The sequence below is a fragment of the Haliotis asinina genome, chromosome 6 (assembly GCF_037392515.1).
Source record: "Haliotis asinina isolate JCU_RB_2024 chromosome 6, JCU_Hal_asi_v2, whole genome shotgun sequence".
In the NCBI taxonomy this organism is placed as follows: Eukaryota; Metazoa; Mollusca; class Gastropoda; order Lepetellida; family Haliotidae; genus Haliotis; species Haliotis asinina.
The window spans coordinates 24,037,995-24,052,527 of record NC_090285.1 but is presented as its reverse complement, the minus strand read 5'-3'; the positions used below and the strand labels follow the sequence as shown (position 1 = coordinate 24,052,527).

Here is a 14,533-nt window from a genome sequence, read left to right as displayed (position 1 = left end):
GCAGTGAACACTTTGATACTGAGATGATATCTAAGTAGTGAACACACTGATACTGAGATGACATAAAAGCAGAGTGAACACCTTGATACCGAGATTACATTTGAGCAAAGTGAATGCCTTGACACTGAGATGATATTTAAGCAGTGAACACACTGACACTGATATGACATTAAAGCAGAGTCAACACCTTGATACTGAGATGATATTCAAGCAAAGTGAACACCTTGAGACAGATGATATTTAAGCAGTGAACACCTTGATACTGAGACATTTACGCAGTGAACACCTTGATACTGAGATGATACTGAATCCTACTAAACACCTTGATACTGAGATGACGTTCTAACAGAGTGAACGCCTTGATACTGACTTGACATTCAAGCAGTGAACACTTTGATACTGAGATGATATCTAAGTAGTGAACACACTGATACTGAGATGACATAAAAGCAGAGTGAACACCTTGATACCGAGATTACATTCGAGCAAAGTGAATGCCTTGACACTGAGATGATATTAAAGCAGTAAACACCTTGATACTGAGATGATATTTACGCAATGAACACCTCGATACTGAGATGGTATTTAAGCAGAGAACACACTGATACTGATATGACATAAAAGCAGAGTGAACACCTTGATACCGAGATTACATTCGAGCAAAGTGAATGCCTTGACACTGAGATGATATTTAAGCAGTAAACACCTTGATACTGAGATGATATTTACGCAATGAACACCTCGATACTGAGATGGTATTTAAGCAGAGAACACACTGATACTGATATGACATTAAAGCAGAGTGAACACCTTGATACTGAGATGACATTCAAGCAAAGTGAATGCCTTGACACTGAGATGATACTTAAGCAGTGAACACCTTGATACTGAGATATTTACGCAGTGAACACCTCAATACTGAGATGGTATTAAAGCAGTGAACACACTGATACTGACATGACATTAAAGCAGAGTAAACACCTTGATACTGAGATGACATTCAAGCAAAGTGAATGCCTTGACACTGACATAACATTCAAGAAGAGTGAACACTTTCATACTGAGATGATATTCAAGCAGATTGAACATCTTGATACTGAGATGATATTCAAGCAAACTGAACATCTGGATACTCAGATGACATTCAAACAGACTGAACCCCTTGATACTGAGATGACATTAAAGCAGAGTGAACACCTTGATACTGAGATGGCATTCAAGCTGACTGAACATCTTGATACTGAGAACACATTCAAGCAGAGTGAACCCCTTGATACTGAGATGACATTCAAACAGACTGAACCCCTTGATACGGAGATGACATTAAAGCAGAGTGAACACCTTGATACTGAGATGACATACAAGCAGTGAACACCTTGATACTGAGATAACACTTAAGCTGAGTGAAGACTTTCATACTGAGATGACCTTCGAGCAAATTGACCATCTTGGTACTGAGATGACATTCAAGCAAAGTTAACATCTTGATACTCAGATGCCATTCAAACAGAGTGGACAAATTGATACTGAGATAACATTTAAGCTGAATGAAAACTTTCATACTGAGAAGACCTTCAAGCAAACTGACCATCTTCATACTGACATGACATTCAAGCAAAGTGAACATCTTGATACTGGGATGACATTCAACCAGATTTAACATCTTGATACTGAGATGGCATTCAAGCAGACTGAACATCTTGATACTGAGATGACATTCAAGCAGAGTGAACCCCTTGATACTGAGATGACATTCGAACAGACTGAACCCGTTGATACTGAGATGACATTCGAACAGACTGAACCCGTTGATACTGAGATGACATTCAAGCAGAGTGAACCCCTTGATACTGAGATGACATTCGAACAGACTGAACCCGTTGATACTGAGATGACATTCAAGCAGAGTGAACCCCTTGATACTGAGATGACATTCGAACAGACTGAACCCGGTGATACTGAGATGACATTCGAACAGACTGAACCCCTTGATACTGAGATGACATTCACATTGATATAAAAAAATTCATTATTAACAAACATAGAAGATTAAAACAATAGCAATATCCTGAACACAAGAAGAGATAATCTGATAACTAAAACACGCATATCTGCAATGGGCATACGATATACATTTAAATTATTTCACATCACAGAACACACACATCACAGAAAACAGAGAACATTGAAATCACAGCTGATTACCATGGGACAGTAGAGTAAATAGCATACACTCCTCCTTCATGCGTGAAAATCACTCATCATCAATTCAATTTATGCCATTATCTTAAAGCGTGCACACAAAATTATTTTGTTACACATGTTTTTATCACTATTGCTTTATGGTTATTCATTAATTCCTATCTGGAAAGTGTGTCAAATCACTCCCAATGTGACATCCATGATTGAAGGCTCATGGCCTTCAGTGCGCCAAGCAGTCCTGCTTGACTGGAGCACTTGTGAACTGCTGCCTTAAATGAGGAATTGATATTCACAGCTGTTTTCTTCACATTACACTAACAACAGCATTGTTGATGAGTCTTTAAACACAGCTTGACACCACATCCATTTAGGTATGTTTCAATGTTGGTGGGCGGGATAGTGTATTCATTTATACCAAACACCAGCATGGGACAGAGACTGGAGCAGTGAAAGGGAGACAACTCTTCTTATCAGGCAAAGCTTTATCAAAAGGTGTGATTGTGACTCAAGCCACACTAAAATATGTAGGGGCCACAGCATGAACTCTTCCAGTCAACAAATCAAAGAGTGAGTTCAGTTTAATGCCACTTCTAGCAATATTCCAAGAATACCACAGTAAGAGACATCGGAAATGGGCTTCTCGCATAGTCTCCAACACAAACAATATCTCCACCATTTCAGTCGGAACACACAGTGTGGAAGGAAAGTCCTAAATGATATAGGAGTCAAACATTTGTCATTTCAGTGAAACACACAAACTCAGATATTGCACTGTTAAGTGTCAGGGAGACAAACCTCCACAGCAAACATCAGCATCTGTGATGCTCATGCTTGACAACAGTACAAGAATCAAAACATCACACTAACAATATAAAAGAAGCTGTTGTCCATAAAATTTGTTCTATATTTTACATCTGAACTTCTAAAATGCCACACAAAGAAGGGTCCTACCTTGCAGTGTTCTTCATACATGGCCATAGAATCAGGGTTAGAAACACATGGAGCCAGGGGCTGAAAACACAACACAGTCTTGTTCATAGTGAGATTCAGTCTGGACATTCACAGTCCTTCATCTTACACACACAAACTTTGATCCCAATACGTTTAAAACTACCAATGATACAAACCTTGTTTCCTCCAAAGCTTCATAACCTACCTCTATGTCATATGAGGCTTATACTTCCCCATCCCAGTTGCCTGTGTAATATGAACCTTGCATTCCTCCATGCCTAGTTGCCTGTGTAATATGAACCTTGCATTCCTCCATGCCCAGTTGCCTGTGTAATATGAACCTTGCATTCCTCCATGCCCAGTTGCCTGTGTAATATGAACCTTGCATTCCTCCATGCCCAGTTGCTTGTGTAATATGAAACTTGCATTCCTCCATGCCTAGTTGCCTGTGTAATATGAACCTTGCATTCCTCCATGCCTAGTTGCCTGTGTAATATGAACTTTGCATTCCTCCATGCCCAGTTGCCTGTGTAATATGAACCTTGCATTCCTCCATGCCTAGTTGCCTGTGTAATATGAACCTTGCATTCCCAAAAACCTAGCTGCTTATGTATTATGAACCTTTTATTATCCTTAAGATAAATTTGTTGAAACAGATTGGTTAATAGCCAAAGCGTACGAAACAAAATAGGGGATTTGCCTGGGTGTACAAACAATAGACCCCATCAAATCTGTCGCGTGACACACGTACGGGTTGTATAAATGACCTTGACCTTAGATGGAACGTAGCTGCCAAATGGCTGATTGCCTCAAAATTTTAGTGAGGGATTGAGTTATTGAGTGAGTGTAGTTTTACGCCGCACTCAGCAATATTCCAGCTATATGGCGGAAGTCTGTAAATACTCGAGACTGGACCAGACAATCCAGTGATCAACAACATGAGTATCGATCGATCTGTATCGATGTGTCAACCAAGTCAGGGAGCCTGACCACCCGAACCTGTTAGTCGCCTCTTACGACAAGCATAGTCACCTTTTATGGCAAGCATGGGTTGCTGAAGGCCTATTCTACCCCAGCACCTTCACAGGTCTCAAAATTTTAGAGTTGGCGCATACAGTTATGAGTATGAGAGTTAATATTGTTGCCATAATTTGTTACTTCTGTCAAAAAAATATATCCAAACATAATATGTTTCAGCATTCCACTTTTCATTCAACATAACCTCTAATTCAATCATTTTTATCATAAAAGTTATCTCCCTTTATGACCGTTCAGGAAATATGACGGCAAATCGCTTTGCGTCTCATTCTGCCAAAGGTTGAATACTGTTTTTTAAAGATAAGTTATTTAAAAGATCTTAAGGGTAATAAATTCATCAAACAGTGTTTTGAAAGGGTGTACAGGACTATAAGACCCTTGTAAATTCTGTATTTCCTCTGTGCCACAGGAAATACGAAATTTACAAACAATGTGTAGCTAAAAGTATTCCTCCATGCCTAGTTGCCTATGTGATATGAACCTGGTATTCCTCCATGCCTAGTGTATTCCTCCATGCCTAGTTGCCTATGTGATATGAACCTGGTATTCCTCCATGCCTAGTTGCCTATGTGATATGAACCTGGTATTCCTCCATGCCTAGTTGCCTATGTGATATGAACCTGGTATTCCTCCATGCCTAGTTGCCTATGTGATATGAACCTGGTATTCCTCCATGCCTAGTTGCCTATGTGATATGAACCTGGTATTCCTCCATGCCTAGTTCCATTAAATTTTGTAATATGAACCTTATATTCCTCTATGCCCATACATATTTAATACAATGTTCATATTCTCCAATTGCCAGATACATATGTAATAAGAACCTTGTTTTCCTCCATGCCCAGCGACATATGTAACACAATATTTGTATCCTCCAGTTTCTATATAGCACATAATACAAAGCTTGTATTGCTCCCAGCACAGCTACATATTTTACATGAACCTTATATTTCTCCATGCTAACTTACATATGTAGTACAAAGTTTGTATTCCTCCATGACCAGATATAGATAGATACATACATGCATGCATCCATCCATACATCCATACACACATACATAGACAGACAGACAGACAGATATATTAATTGTATTCCTCCATGCCTCATTAGACATGTAACAAGAAGCTTGAGTTCCCCTGTCATACATTTACCTTTGTGAAATACAGCATGTTCCCACATGTTAACAATTGTAATGTTATAATTTGAAGCTCATGCTTTAACTGTCCATTGATAAAGAGCTTTTAACCTCCATGTTTAAAGTACCTCATTCTCAATCACATCTCTCACTCCATAACATATCTCTCTGCATGAATACATTTTAGTAAGCATTGAGGCCTCAAAATTTCCAGTACGAATGAGTAAGGTATTCGGACAGCACACTGACTTGTCCAAAAGGCTCACAAATAAATGCTGTACTATATTGTAAAATATTGTTTACATATCATTTCCAACCTGTGGTTTCACTCTGAAAGCACCATCTTCACCCACAGCATCATGGGAATAGTGGTGTCCTGTGTGGATGTGCTTTTGTAAAATGTCCTAATCAATGTCATAAAGAATTGTAGCCGAACTGTTTCAATTGTTTTCAAAGTGTACTTAACAACAGTCATAGTGTCTGGAAATCACACGCCCTTAGTGTCTGGCAGTAACGTGACCTTAGAGTCTGGTAATAACATGGCCGTAGTGTCTGGTATTAACGTGACCTTAGTGTCTGGAAGTAACATGACCTTAGTGTCTGGTAATAACATGGCTGTAGTGTCTGGTATTAATGTGGCCTTAGTGTCTGGTAATAACACGGCCTTTGTGTCTGAAAAACACAGCCTGGTAAAAACACAGACAAAATGTATCTGTAAGTTACAAAGTCATAGCAAAGTCTTGCTGGGAAAGAGTGTACATACCAAAACACACACAGAGTAAGAGACCTAAACAAATTTAAGCCAAAAGCTGAACTGACACTCACTTTGGAAGGAGGAATGCAACTTGCATGTAGATGAGTTCATGCAACGACAAGGCATGGAAACCAACACACATGGTGGACAGTGAAATACGGACCAAGGCAAGAAATCCTTAAGCATTATTTGTACTAACATGGAAGCCTGCACCAAAACTTTACACTTGGGGAAATCAATAGACATAAAGTCAAACAAAACACAATTTACTTCAAAGCCGTTGTTGTGGTCCAATGTCAACTTCTCACAAAATACAGTGGAAATAATCAGAATATCCATTGTATTCATATATGTAATTCACAAATGGTACTAATATCTTTGGATGTCATGGTATGGTAAAGAAAGCTTGCAATAACTTCCCATGATGGTCGACCGAATTTATATGCTGAATCAGAATCTCCATTGACAAATGGACAGAAAAATAACAGTGCTTAATAACAATGTCATTAATGCAATTTAACAAGGCAGATCAAACTTTACTTATACTTGTACTTATGGGGCATGGTGGGCGAGCTGGCTAAGGCGCCAGGCTAGTGATCCAGCGAGGTTGAGGTTTCGGGATCGAGCAAACCTGTGACGGGGTGTAAAAACCTTGGAGTCAACTTTGTGTGCAGACTCTTTCAGTGTTGTCACAACCCCTAGTGTACAGTACACAACCCTGTGCACTGAAAAGAACCCACGAATCCGTTGGTATATGACCAGATGGTGGCCACATAAACACGTGCATACACCTAGTTGCAGGTACAGCAACGTGCAGTAAACTTGGACAAAGTGCTGTGACTATGTGTCCCCGTCCACCCAGCTGTCAATTGGGTACCTCGTTAGGATGAGAGAGCCACAATAAACTCGGTGCGCCTAGTGGCAGCAAGAGTTGTATACTCCCCAGGGAGTTGAGATTGAAATACGATGTGCTGTTGAGATTGACATCCGGTGATGGAGGGAAAAATACAATGTAGCGCTTTGAGCATGCTTTATGTGTGGAATTCAGCGCATTATAAATACACATATTATTATTACTTTTTACAGATTAGAATGAAAATGCAGCAGAGAGGGTTCGGGTGATCCTGGCACAGTCAGGCTGGTCAAGCTCATCATCAGCTCAGGGCCCTCGCCCCCTCTACACGCAGCCCAGACAGCGAATGGGACTTCTCCCAGGAAACACTGCCTAGTCGAACCCACCAAGAACTTTCCGGAGAATATGGAGGCTCCCCAACACTGCAGCCTTCTGCATTACCCAGATTGTCAGAAGGGCTGTGCTCCCGGTGGAGAACCCGGGCACTCTCCTCATCTGCGCCAAGAGATCAGGAGGTACCAAACCAAGGGCACCGAGAACAATGGGGAGCCTGACGACAGTGTACTTGGGATGCAAGCGAGACATTTCAAAGGCAAGGTCCGCATATTTATCATGCTTTTCCTGAATCTTGCCAATCACATTGCTGTCAAAAGGGACAGAAAATTCAATGATATAAATAATTTCATTGGCTTTATCAAAAAGGACAAGATCAGGTTTGTTGGCTGGAATTCGTCTCAGGCTGTATATTGGCCTATTCCAGAGAAGTTTAAAAGCATCATTTTCCAGGACGCCCTGGACATGTTCAGGGTCATACCATGGATGGACCTCGGAGTCAAAGCCACAGGCATGGCGGAGACGATAATAAAAACAGCGAGCCATGCCATCATGTCTTTTGAGATATGCAGTTTGTGCCAAGGAAGGGCATCCACTGACAAATTATTATTATTATTATTATTATTATTATTACTTATGTTTATGTTCACACAGAAGTTTTTACTAATACTGAGTTTGTTCTTCTAGTCTCAAAGTCCTTATGTCACTACCTCTATGACCAACAGGACCATTTGAATTGTTGATGTACTGCTCCTGTATTTGGCAAATAATGACATATGTCCATGATGTGCAAGAGGCTATGTACTTCTATATGTAATCAAATAATGACACATGTCCATGATGTGCAAGAGGCTATGTACATCTATGTGTAATCAAATAATGACACATGTCCATGATGTGCAAGAGGCTATGTACATCTATATGTAATCAAATAATGACACATGTCCATGATGTGCAAGTACATCTATATGTAATCAAATAATGACACATGTCCATGATGTGCAAGAGGCTATGTACATCTATGTGTAATCAAATAATGACACATGTCCATGATGTGCAAGAGGCTATGTACATCTATATGTAATCAAATAATGACACATGTCCATGATGTGCAAGTACATCTATATGTAATTAAATAATGACACATGTCCATGATGTGCAAGAGGCTATGTACATCTATGTGTAATCAAATAATGACATATGTCCATGATGTGCAAGTACATCTATATGTAATCAAATAATGACACATGTCCATGATGTGCAAGAGGCTATGTACATCTATGTGTAATCAAATAATGACACATGTCCATGATGTGCAAGAGGCTATGTACATCTATGTGTAATCAAATAATGACACATGTCCATGATGTGCAAGTACATCTGTATGTAATCAAATAATGACACATGTCCATGATGTGCAAGTACATCTATATGTAATCAAATAATGACACATGTCCATGATGTGCAAGAGGCTATGTACATCTATATGTAATCAAATAATGACACATGTCCATGATGTGCAAATACATCTATATGTAATCAAATAATGACACATGTCCATGATGTGCAAGTACATCTATATGTAATCAAATAATGACACATGTCCATGATGTGCAAGTACATCTATATGTAATCAAATAATGACACATGTCCATGATGTGCAAGAGGCTATGTACATCTATGTGTAATCAAATAATGACACATGTCCATGATGTGCAAGAGGCTATGTACATCTATGTGTAATCAAATAATGACATATGTCCATGATGTGCAAGAGGCTATGTACATCTACGTGTAATCAAATAATGACACATGTCCATGATGTGCAAGAGGCTATGTACATCTACGTGTAATCAAATGATAGCAGTATCTATTATATATAGGTAAGCAAGCTTATCTGAAAGGAAAGAGAATATTAAGGCAAACTGCAACGAAGGCCTATAATTGTCTGTCTACCCTGCAATATCAAGGACAGACCTTGTGTTAAGACAGCTGGCAGAATTTGTTTACTGTTCTAGTTTGCCTCACTACATCTACATATAATCTACAGTATATGTTCTCTATGAAATGAGACATGCTAAAACATGTTATAATCCCATTTCGATTTCTATATGCATGAGCACGATGTCATAACTAGTCTTGATATCACACCATAGCCTTTATCGTTACTATTATAGTAATAATAATAAGAGTACTTATATGGCGCCTCATCCATGTCACTAAGGGACATGCTCTAGGCACATTCTACTCAAAGTATACTGAGGATCAAGTATTGATGAATTAAAGGCCGAGTGAGTGAGTGAGTTTAGTTTCATGTGATCTGAAAAGAATCGAATCTGAACCAGACATATCAGTGATCAACAGCACAAGCATCAAGCTATGGAAATGGGATGTGATGACATGTGTCAACCCAGTCAGCGAGTCTGGCCACCCAATCTTCTTAGTTGCCTCTTGCAATAAGCATGGGGTACAGAAGATCAATTCTAACTCAGATACTCATTGGTCAAATAAACATTGAAATGTCTCGGTCCACAATGATGAGGTGACCCCAAACATTGCCTCAGTTACATGAACAGACAAAGGAATGAATTCAGGGTCATGAGGATCACAAGGTACTTGAAAACACTGTTTTGATGTATTGTGAAGAATCAAAGAGCACAACATAATTTGTTACTGAGAATTTCATAAATGAAACATGTTTATGCATCAAATACAAACAACAACCTATAAATTGGAAGATGAACAGGCATGCAAGAAGCTGGGTTATCACAAACTTACATTCCAAACATCTTTAATATAATGGAAGGGACTAGACGTTTGGATCTCACACCCAGCAACACACAGATGGATAAGAGCATTCAATCACACAGTGGAGTGACAGGTTTATCCTGATGGCACAAAGATATCATCACAGTCAGAAATGACCTGCATAACATAGTGTAGAATACATTGCTCCTCCAACAGAAATTAAACTTCCTTGCGAGTCTGGACTCTTGTCACAGAGTGAGTGTGGTTTTAAGCTGATTTTAACAATATTCCAGCAATAACATGGTGCGGGGTACCAGAAATGAGCTGTACAGAAATGGGTGGGCAATCGAACACAGGCCTTGGGTGTGATGCACAAACACTTTAACCTGTCAGCTAACCTGCCACCCAATGGGTGATCTGACTCCTGCTGGGTCACGTTTGTTGGAACAGACTCCACATAATCCTGTCTTTGAAAATTCAACAGAAGCACAAAATTTGACACATGATCCTTAGTAACCTTTGAAAGGCATACTTGAAGCATGAATATATCAACACATAATATTAATTATGGTAATTTACAGAACACCAATAGATGCACTGGCAAACATTGAAGAGATCTGAATAGACACACACAGGCCAATTAATGATTCAATTTCAATGTCTGTTTACTTAAGAAAAATGTTGTTTTGAACTACTTTGAGACTGGAGTGTCAGATGACACATAAGTGTTCATCATAATCCCTCAAATGTTCACCAGAACAATGTGGATAATAAACAAACAACAATTCATTAGTCAACTCATGTATTTCTCAGTCTATACCATTCTCCTGACGGGGATCCTCTCCAAACTATAAAATGATAATGAGTTCAGTTTTACACCACTTTTAGCAATATTCCAGCAGTATCACATCGGGGGACACTTTGTACCCATGTGGAGAATCGAACTCGGTTTCTGAGCATAACAATTGGACGCTTTAACCATTTAAGGCTAACACACCAGCCCAAAAAGAATAAAGAAACCTACAGAATTCTGCATTTTATTTATCAGAAATAGTTTGTAGTATAGTATGTACATTTACCCACAGAGAGTGGTTGTGAAGGAGAGGCACGGTTGGCCTAGTCTGAGACAACATGAGCTGACAGTATAATATATGAATAACAAGCACACAGTGAATGACATGCAGATGATGAACATCTGACATTTCCTTTCTGGAAGCATCAGAGTCTACAATCAACAAGGGACTGGACTTCCACCTTGCAAGCTGGAAAAGGTTCATGGGTATAGAGACACCAAAACAAATTGATGTTTTGTTTGTAAAGTTTGCTTTCTTGTCAGTCAACAGTTTATTTAACAGCTTTTGTTTTACCAAAAACAAAACAGAATAATTTTAGAGTGAACATTCATACCAATGTGGACACTCACATCCTTCTACAATTTGTCTCACAGTCCCTGAACCACACTACTTTCCCTGCAGTCTAGCCCTTTCTGCAATGCTAAAGCCCAAAGTGAAGTAAGTTCAGATTTCATCAGTTTCATGACATCACATATCACCCTGGGTCTTTTTCAAATTAAAAGGAATTATTTGTTTCTATCAAAATTTTGTTTTATATATTCACTGACTTAGTATTAGTCTAATTCAAATACCACTGACAATCGCTCAGACAACATTTAATTTCAAATTTGACAAATGAGATTGAAATCCAAGAAGTCCTACTATACCTCTGAACCAGTTCCTCATTATGACATATATCTTGACAGTAAATAGAACACAACCAAGCATTACCATAGTGTTGATGAAACAGAGTTAATGACAATACAGATGAATAATGAACACTACATACAAGGAAGGAATCAGATGAAATGATTCAGAAGTTCAGCTTAATGTGAGAAACAATTTGTGGCAAACAAACAGGGAGAACCTAGTCAACATGTGGTAGATGATAGATGCAACATGCTACTCTCTACATCAGAATAAAATGCTCCAACGTCTACAAGTGACTGATGGCACAAGAAATCACAAAAAGTTGAACAGAGTCAAGAGACATCTGTGTGTCAGAACCAAGAATCGAATAAATCACTGGGTGTTAAATGAGGTAAAAACACCATGCATGGAGAAAATATTCCTCAATAACAAAAACTAAACACCATCTGCATCAACCCAAGTAATTCAGAAATAACTGGGTTCTAACAAAAGTTGAATTTCTTTAACTGAAAAATTGTACTTCACTTGTCAAAAACAAATTATACATGTGTGTTTCTGCCCAAACCAGCTAAGCAACCAAACTGCATACGACTGCATCCTTTTTGTAACAAGGATTATTTTTCCTATTTTGAATTTCTTTATGGCATCATCAACCATGTTAAAACATATTCAATGGTTGTCAAGATACAATAGGAATTCAGGGAAATCTCATGTTTTTCCAGCCCAAATAATGACAAGGTTTGAAAACTATGGAAAAGGAAGTAGATATTTCGAGAGGATGTTTTTAAAAAGGGGCAAATTGTGTGAGTATACAATATTCTGCCAGTTAACTGTTATTGAATTGAATATTTTGCTTGTGCATTCAAAAATTTAACCCAACCAAAGTGGCCCAGGTAGGACAGGTACATGCAAGCTGTGCATGCACAAGCATGGAGACAACAAGTAGAAATAGTACCCTGCATAACTCTGGTATTTTGTCTGGGTCAAAGCCGGAGGGGGTTGTATTCAACCAACGCTCCACTGATGGATTGCCAGTGGTGTCTGATCTCACCTGTAACTGGTGGTCCAGAGATAGATAGACCATGTTCATAGCAGAGGCAGGGATGTTTACATCAGGAGCCCCTAGAAACACACCAATGAGAGAAATGTTAGAACATTGTGCTGATGTCAGTGATACTGGAACAGCATGAAAATACATCTTAGGACATCATGCTGATGTCAGTGATACTGGAAACAGCATGAAAATATATCTTAGGACATCGTGTTGATGCTAGGGATACTGGAAACAGCATGAAAATACATCTTAGGACATCATCTTGATGTCAGTGATACTGCAAACAGCATGAAAATATATCTTAGGACATCGGGTTGACGCTAGGGATACTGGAAACAGCATGAAAATACATCTTAGTACATTGCGTTGATGTCAGTGATACTGGAAACAGCATAAAAACACATCTTAGGACATCATCTTGATGTCAGTAACACTGGAAACAGCATGAAAATACATCTTTAGGACATCATGTTGATGCCAGGGGTACTGGAAACAGCATGAAAATACATCTTAGGGCATTGTGCTGATGATAGGGATACTGGAAACAGCATGAAAATATATCTTAGTGTTGATGTCAGTGATACTGGAAACAGCATAAATTACATCTTAGGACATCATGTTGATGACAGGGGTACTGCTAACAGCATGAAAATATATCTTAGGACATCGTGTTGATTCAGGGATACTGGAAACAGCATGAAAATATATCTTAGTACATCATGTTGATGTCAGTAATACTAGAAACAACATGAAAATATATCTAAGGATATCGTGTTGACATCAGGCAATACTGAAAACAGTACATCGTGTTGAAATCAGGTGATATAAAGACAACACAGCACAAGCAAGGACGTCAGTATATATTATTGGCATCACATGATAAGAATACAAAACAAAATGACATTAGTACTACATTGATTCCGGAGATGTCACTGGAAATTAGCTAAAAATAAACTGGTAAAAATATTTTGTTACATCCTGTTGACAACATGTGACAGTGGAAACACAAAATGAAATATATATTAATGCATCATGTCCATGTGAAATGCCACTAATCTCTGTGTAAAAGCTCTACTCTATTTGACACACAGGAACAGTTATGATTGAAGCTCTACTCTATTTGACACACAGGAACAGTTATGATTGAAGCTCTACTCTATCTGACACACAGGAACAGTTATGATTGAAGCTCTACTCTATTTGACACACAGGAAGAGTTATGATTGAAACTCCATTGTTTGATGGTTTATGAATATTTTGGGCTTGTCTTTGAAAAATTCTATATGATGTAATTAGTCAACAGCTTGAAGGATGGACATTGACTGGTTGTTAGTCATGCATGGTCAGATACCATAGAAAGGATGCACAGAACAACATCTGCATAACTTTATGCACCTCAAACAGACAAAATGCCATTGATTGGACAGACAAAAACAAGATACCCATTAGTAACAAAGCAATCACTGGTACTGCCATTGCCCATTGTAAAGGGAATCATACAGGCTCTTACATGGACAGAAATCTCACATGACAGTCTATATTTTGGTTTTCAGTCATGAGTCTGATCAGGAAATACAGCATCCTCCTGCTCACTAGTGGCAGCTCCTTATGAAGAAGTATCATATCACTGAACACTGGGTGAATATTTCACTGGTCTACATAAGTATGTGAATATTCTGGTCAGTCTGATGCTGTTATACAAGTGCCACTGACCACAGATCCCAGCTGCCCGAACTGTAATTCAGTTATATTAATGTCATG

The 14,533-nt window shown here is 38.7% G+C and overlaps 1 protein-coding gene across 7 annotated transcripts in view; it reads right to left on the bottom strand.

Annotated features, from left to right (window-relative positions):
• Positions 1 to 14,533, bottom strand: part of LOC137286451 (mitogen-activated protein kinase kinase kinase 7-like) — a 68,024-nt gene that overhangs the window by 35,375 nt on the left and 18,116 nt on the right. For 4 of the 7 annotated variants that reach the window (XM_067818326.1, XM_067818322.1, XM_067818321.1 and 1 more), the window contains 2 exons: positions 12,674 to 12,840; positions 3,154 to 3,213 (listed from right to left, as the gene is read on the bottom strand). In XM_067818326.1, coding sequence (XP_067674427.1) covers positions 3,154 to 3,213; positions 12,674 to 12,840 — 227 coding nt within the window. The remainder of the gene's footprint in view (positions 1 to 3,153; positions 3,214 to 12,673; positions 12,841 to 14,533) is intronic. The other 3 variants (XM_067818324.1, XM_067818328.1, XM_067818327.1) reach the window with 1 other exon arrangement.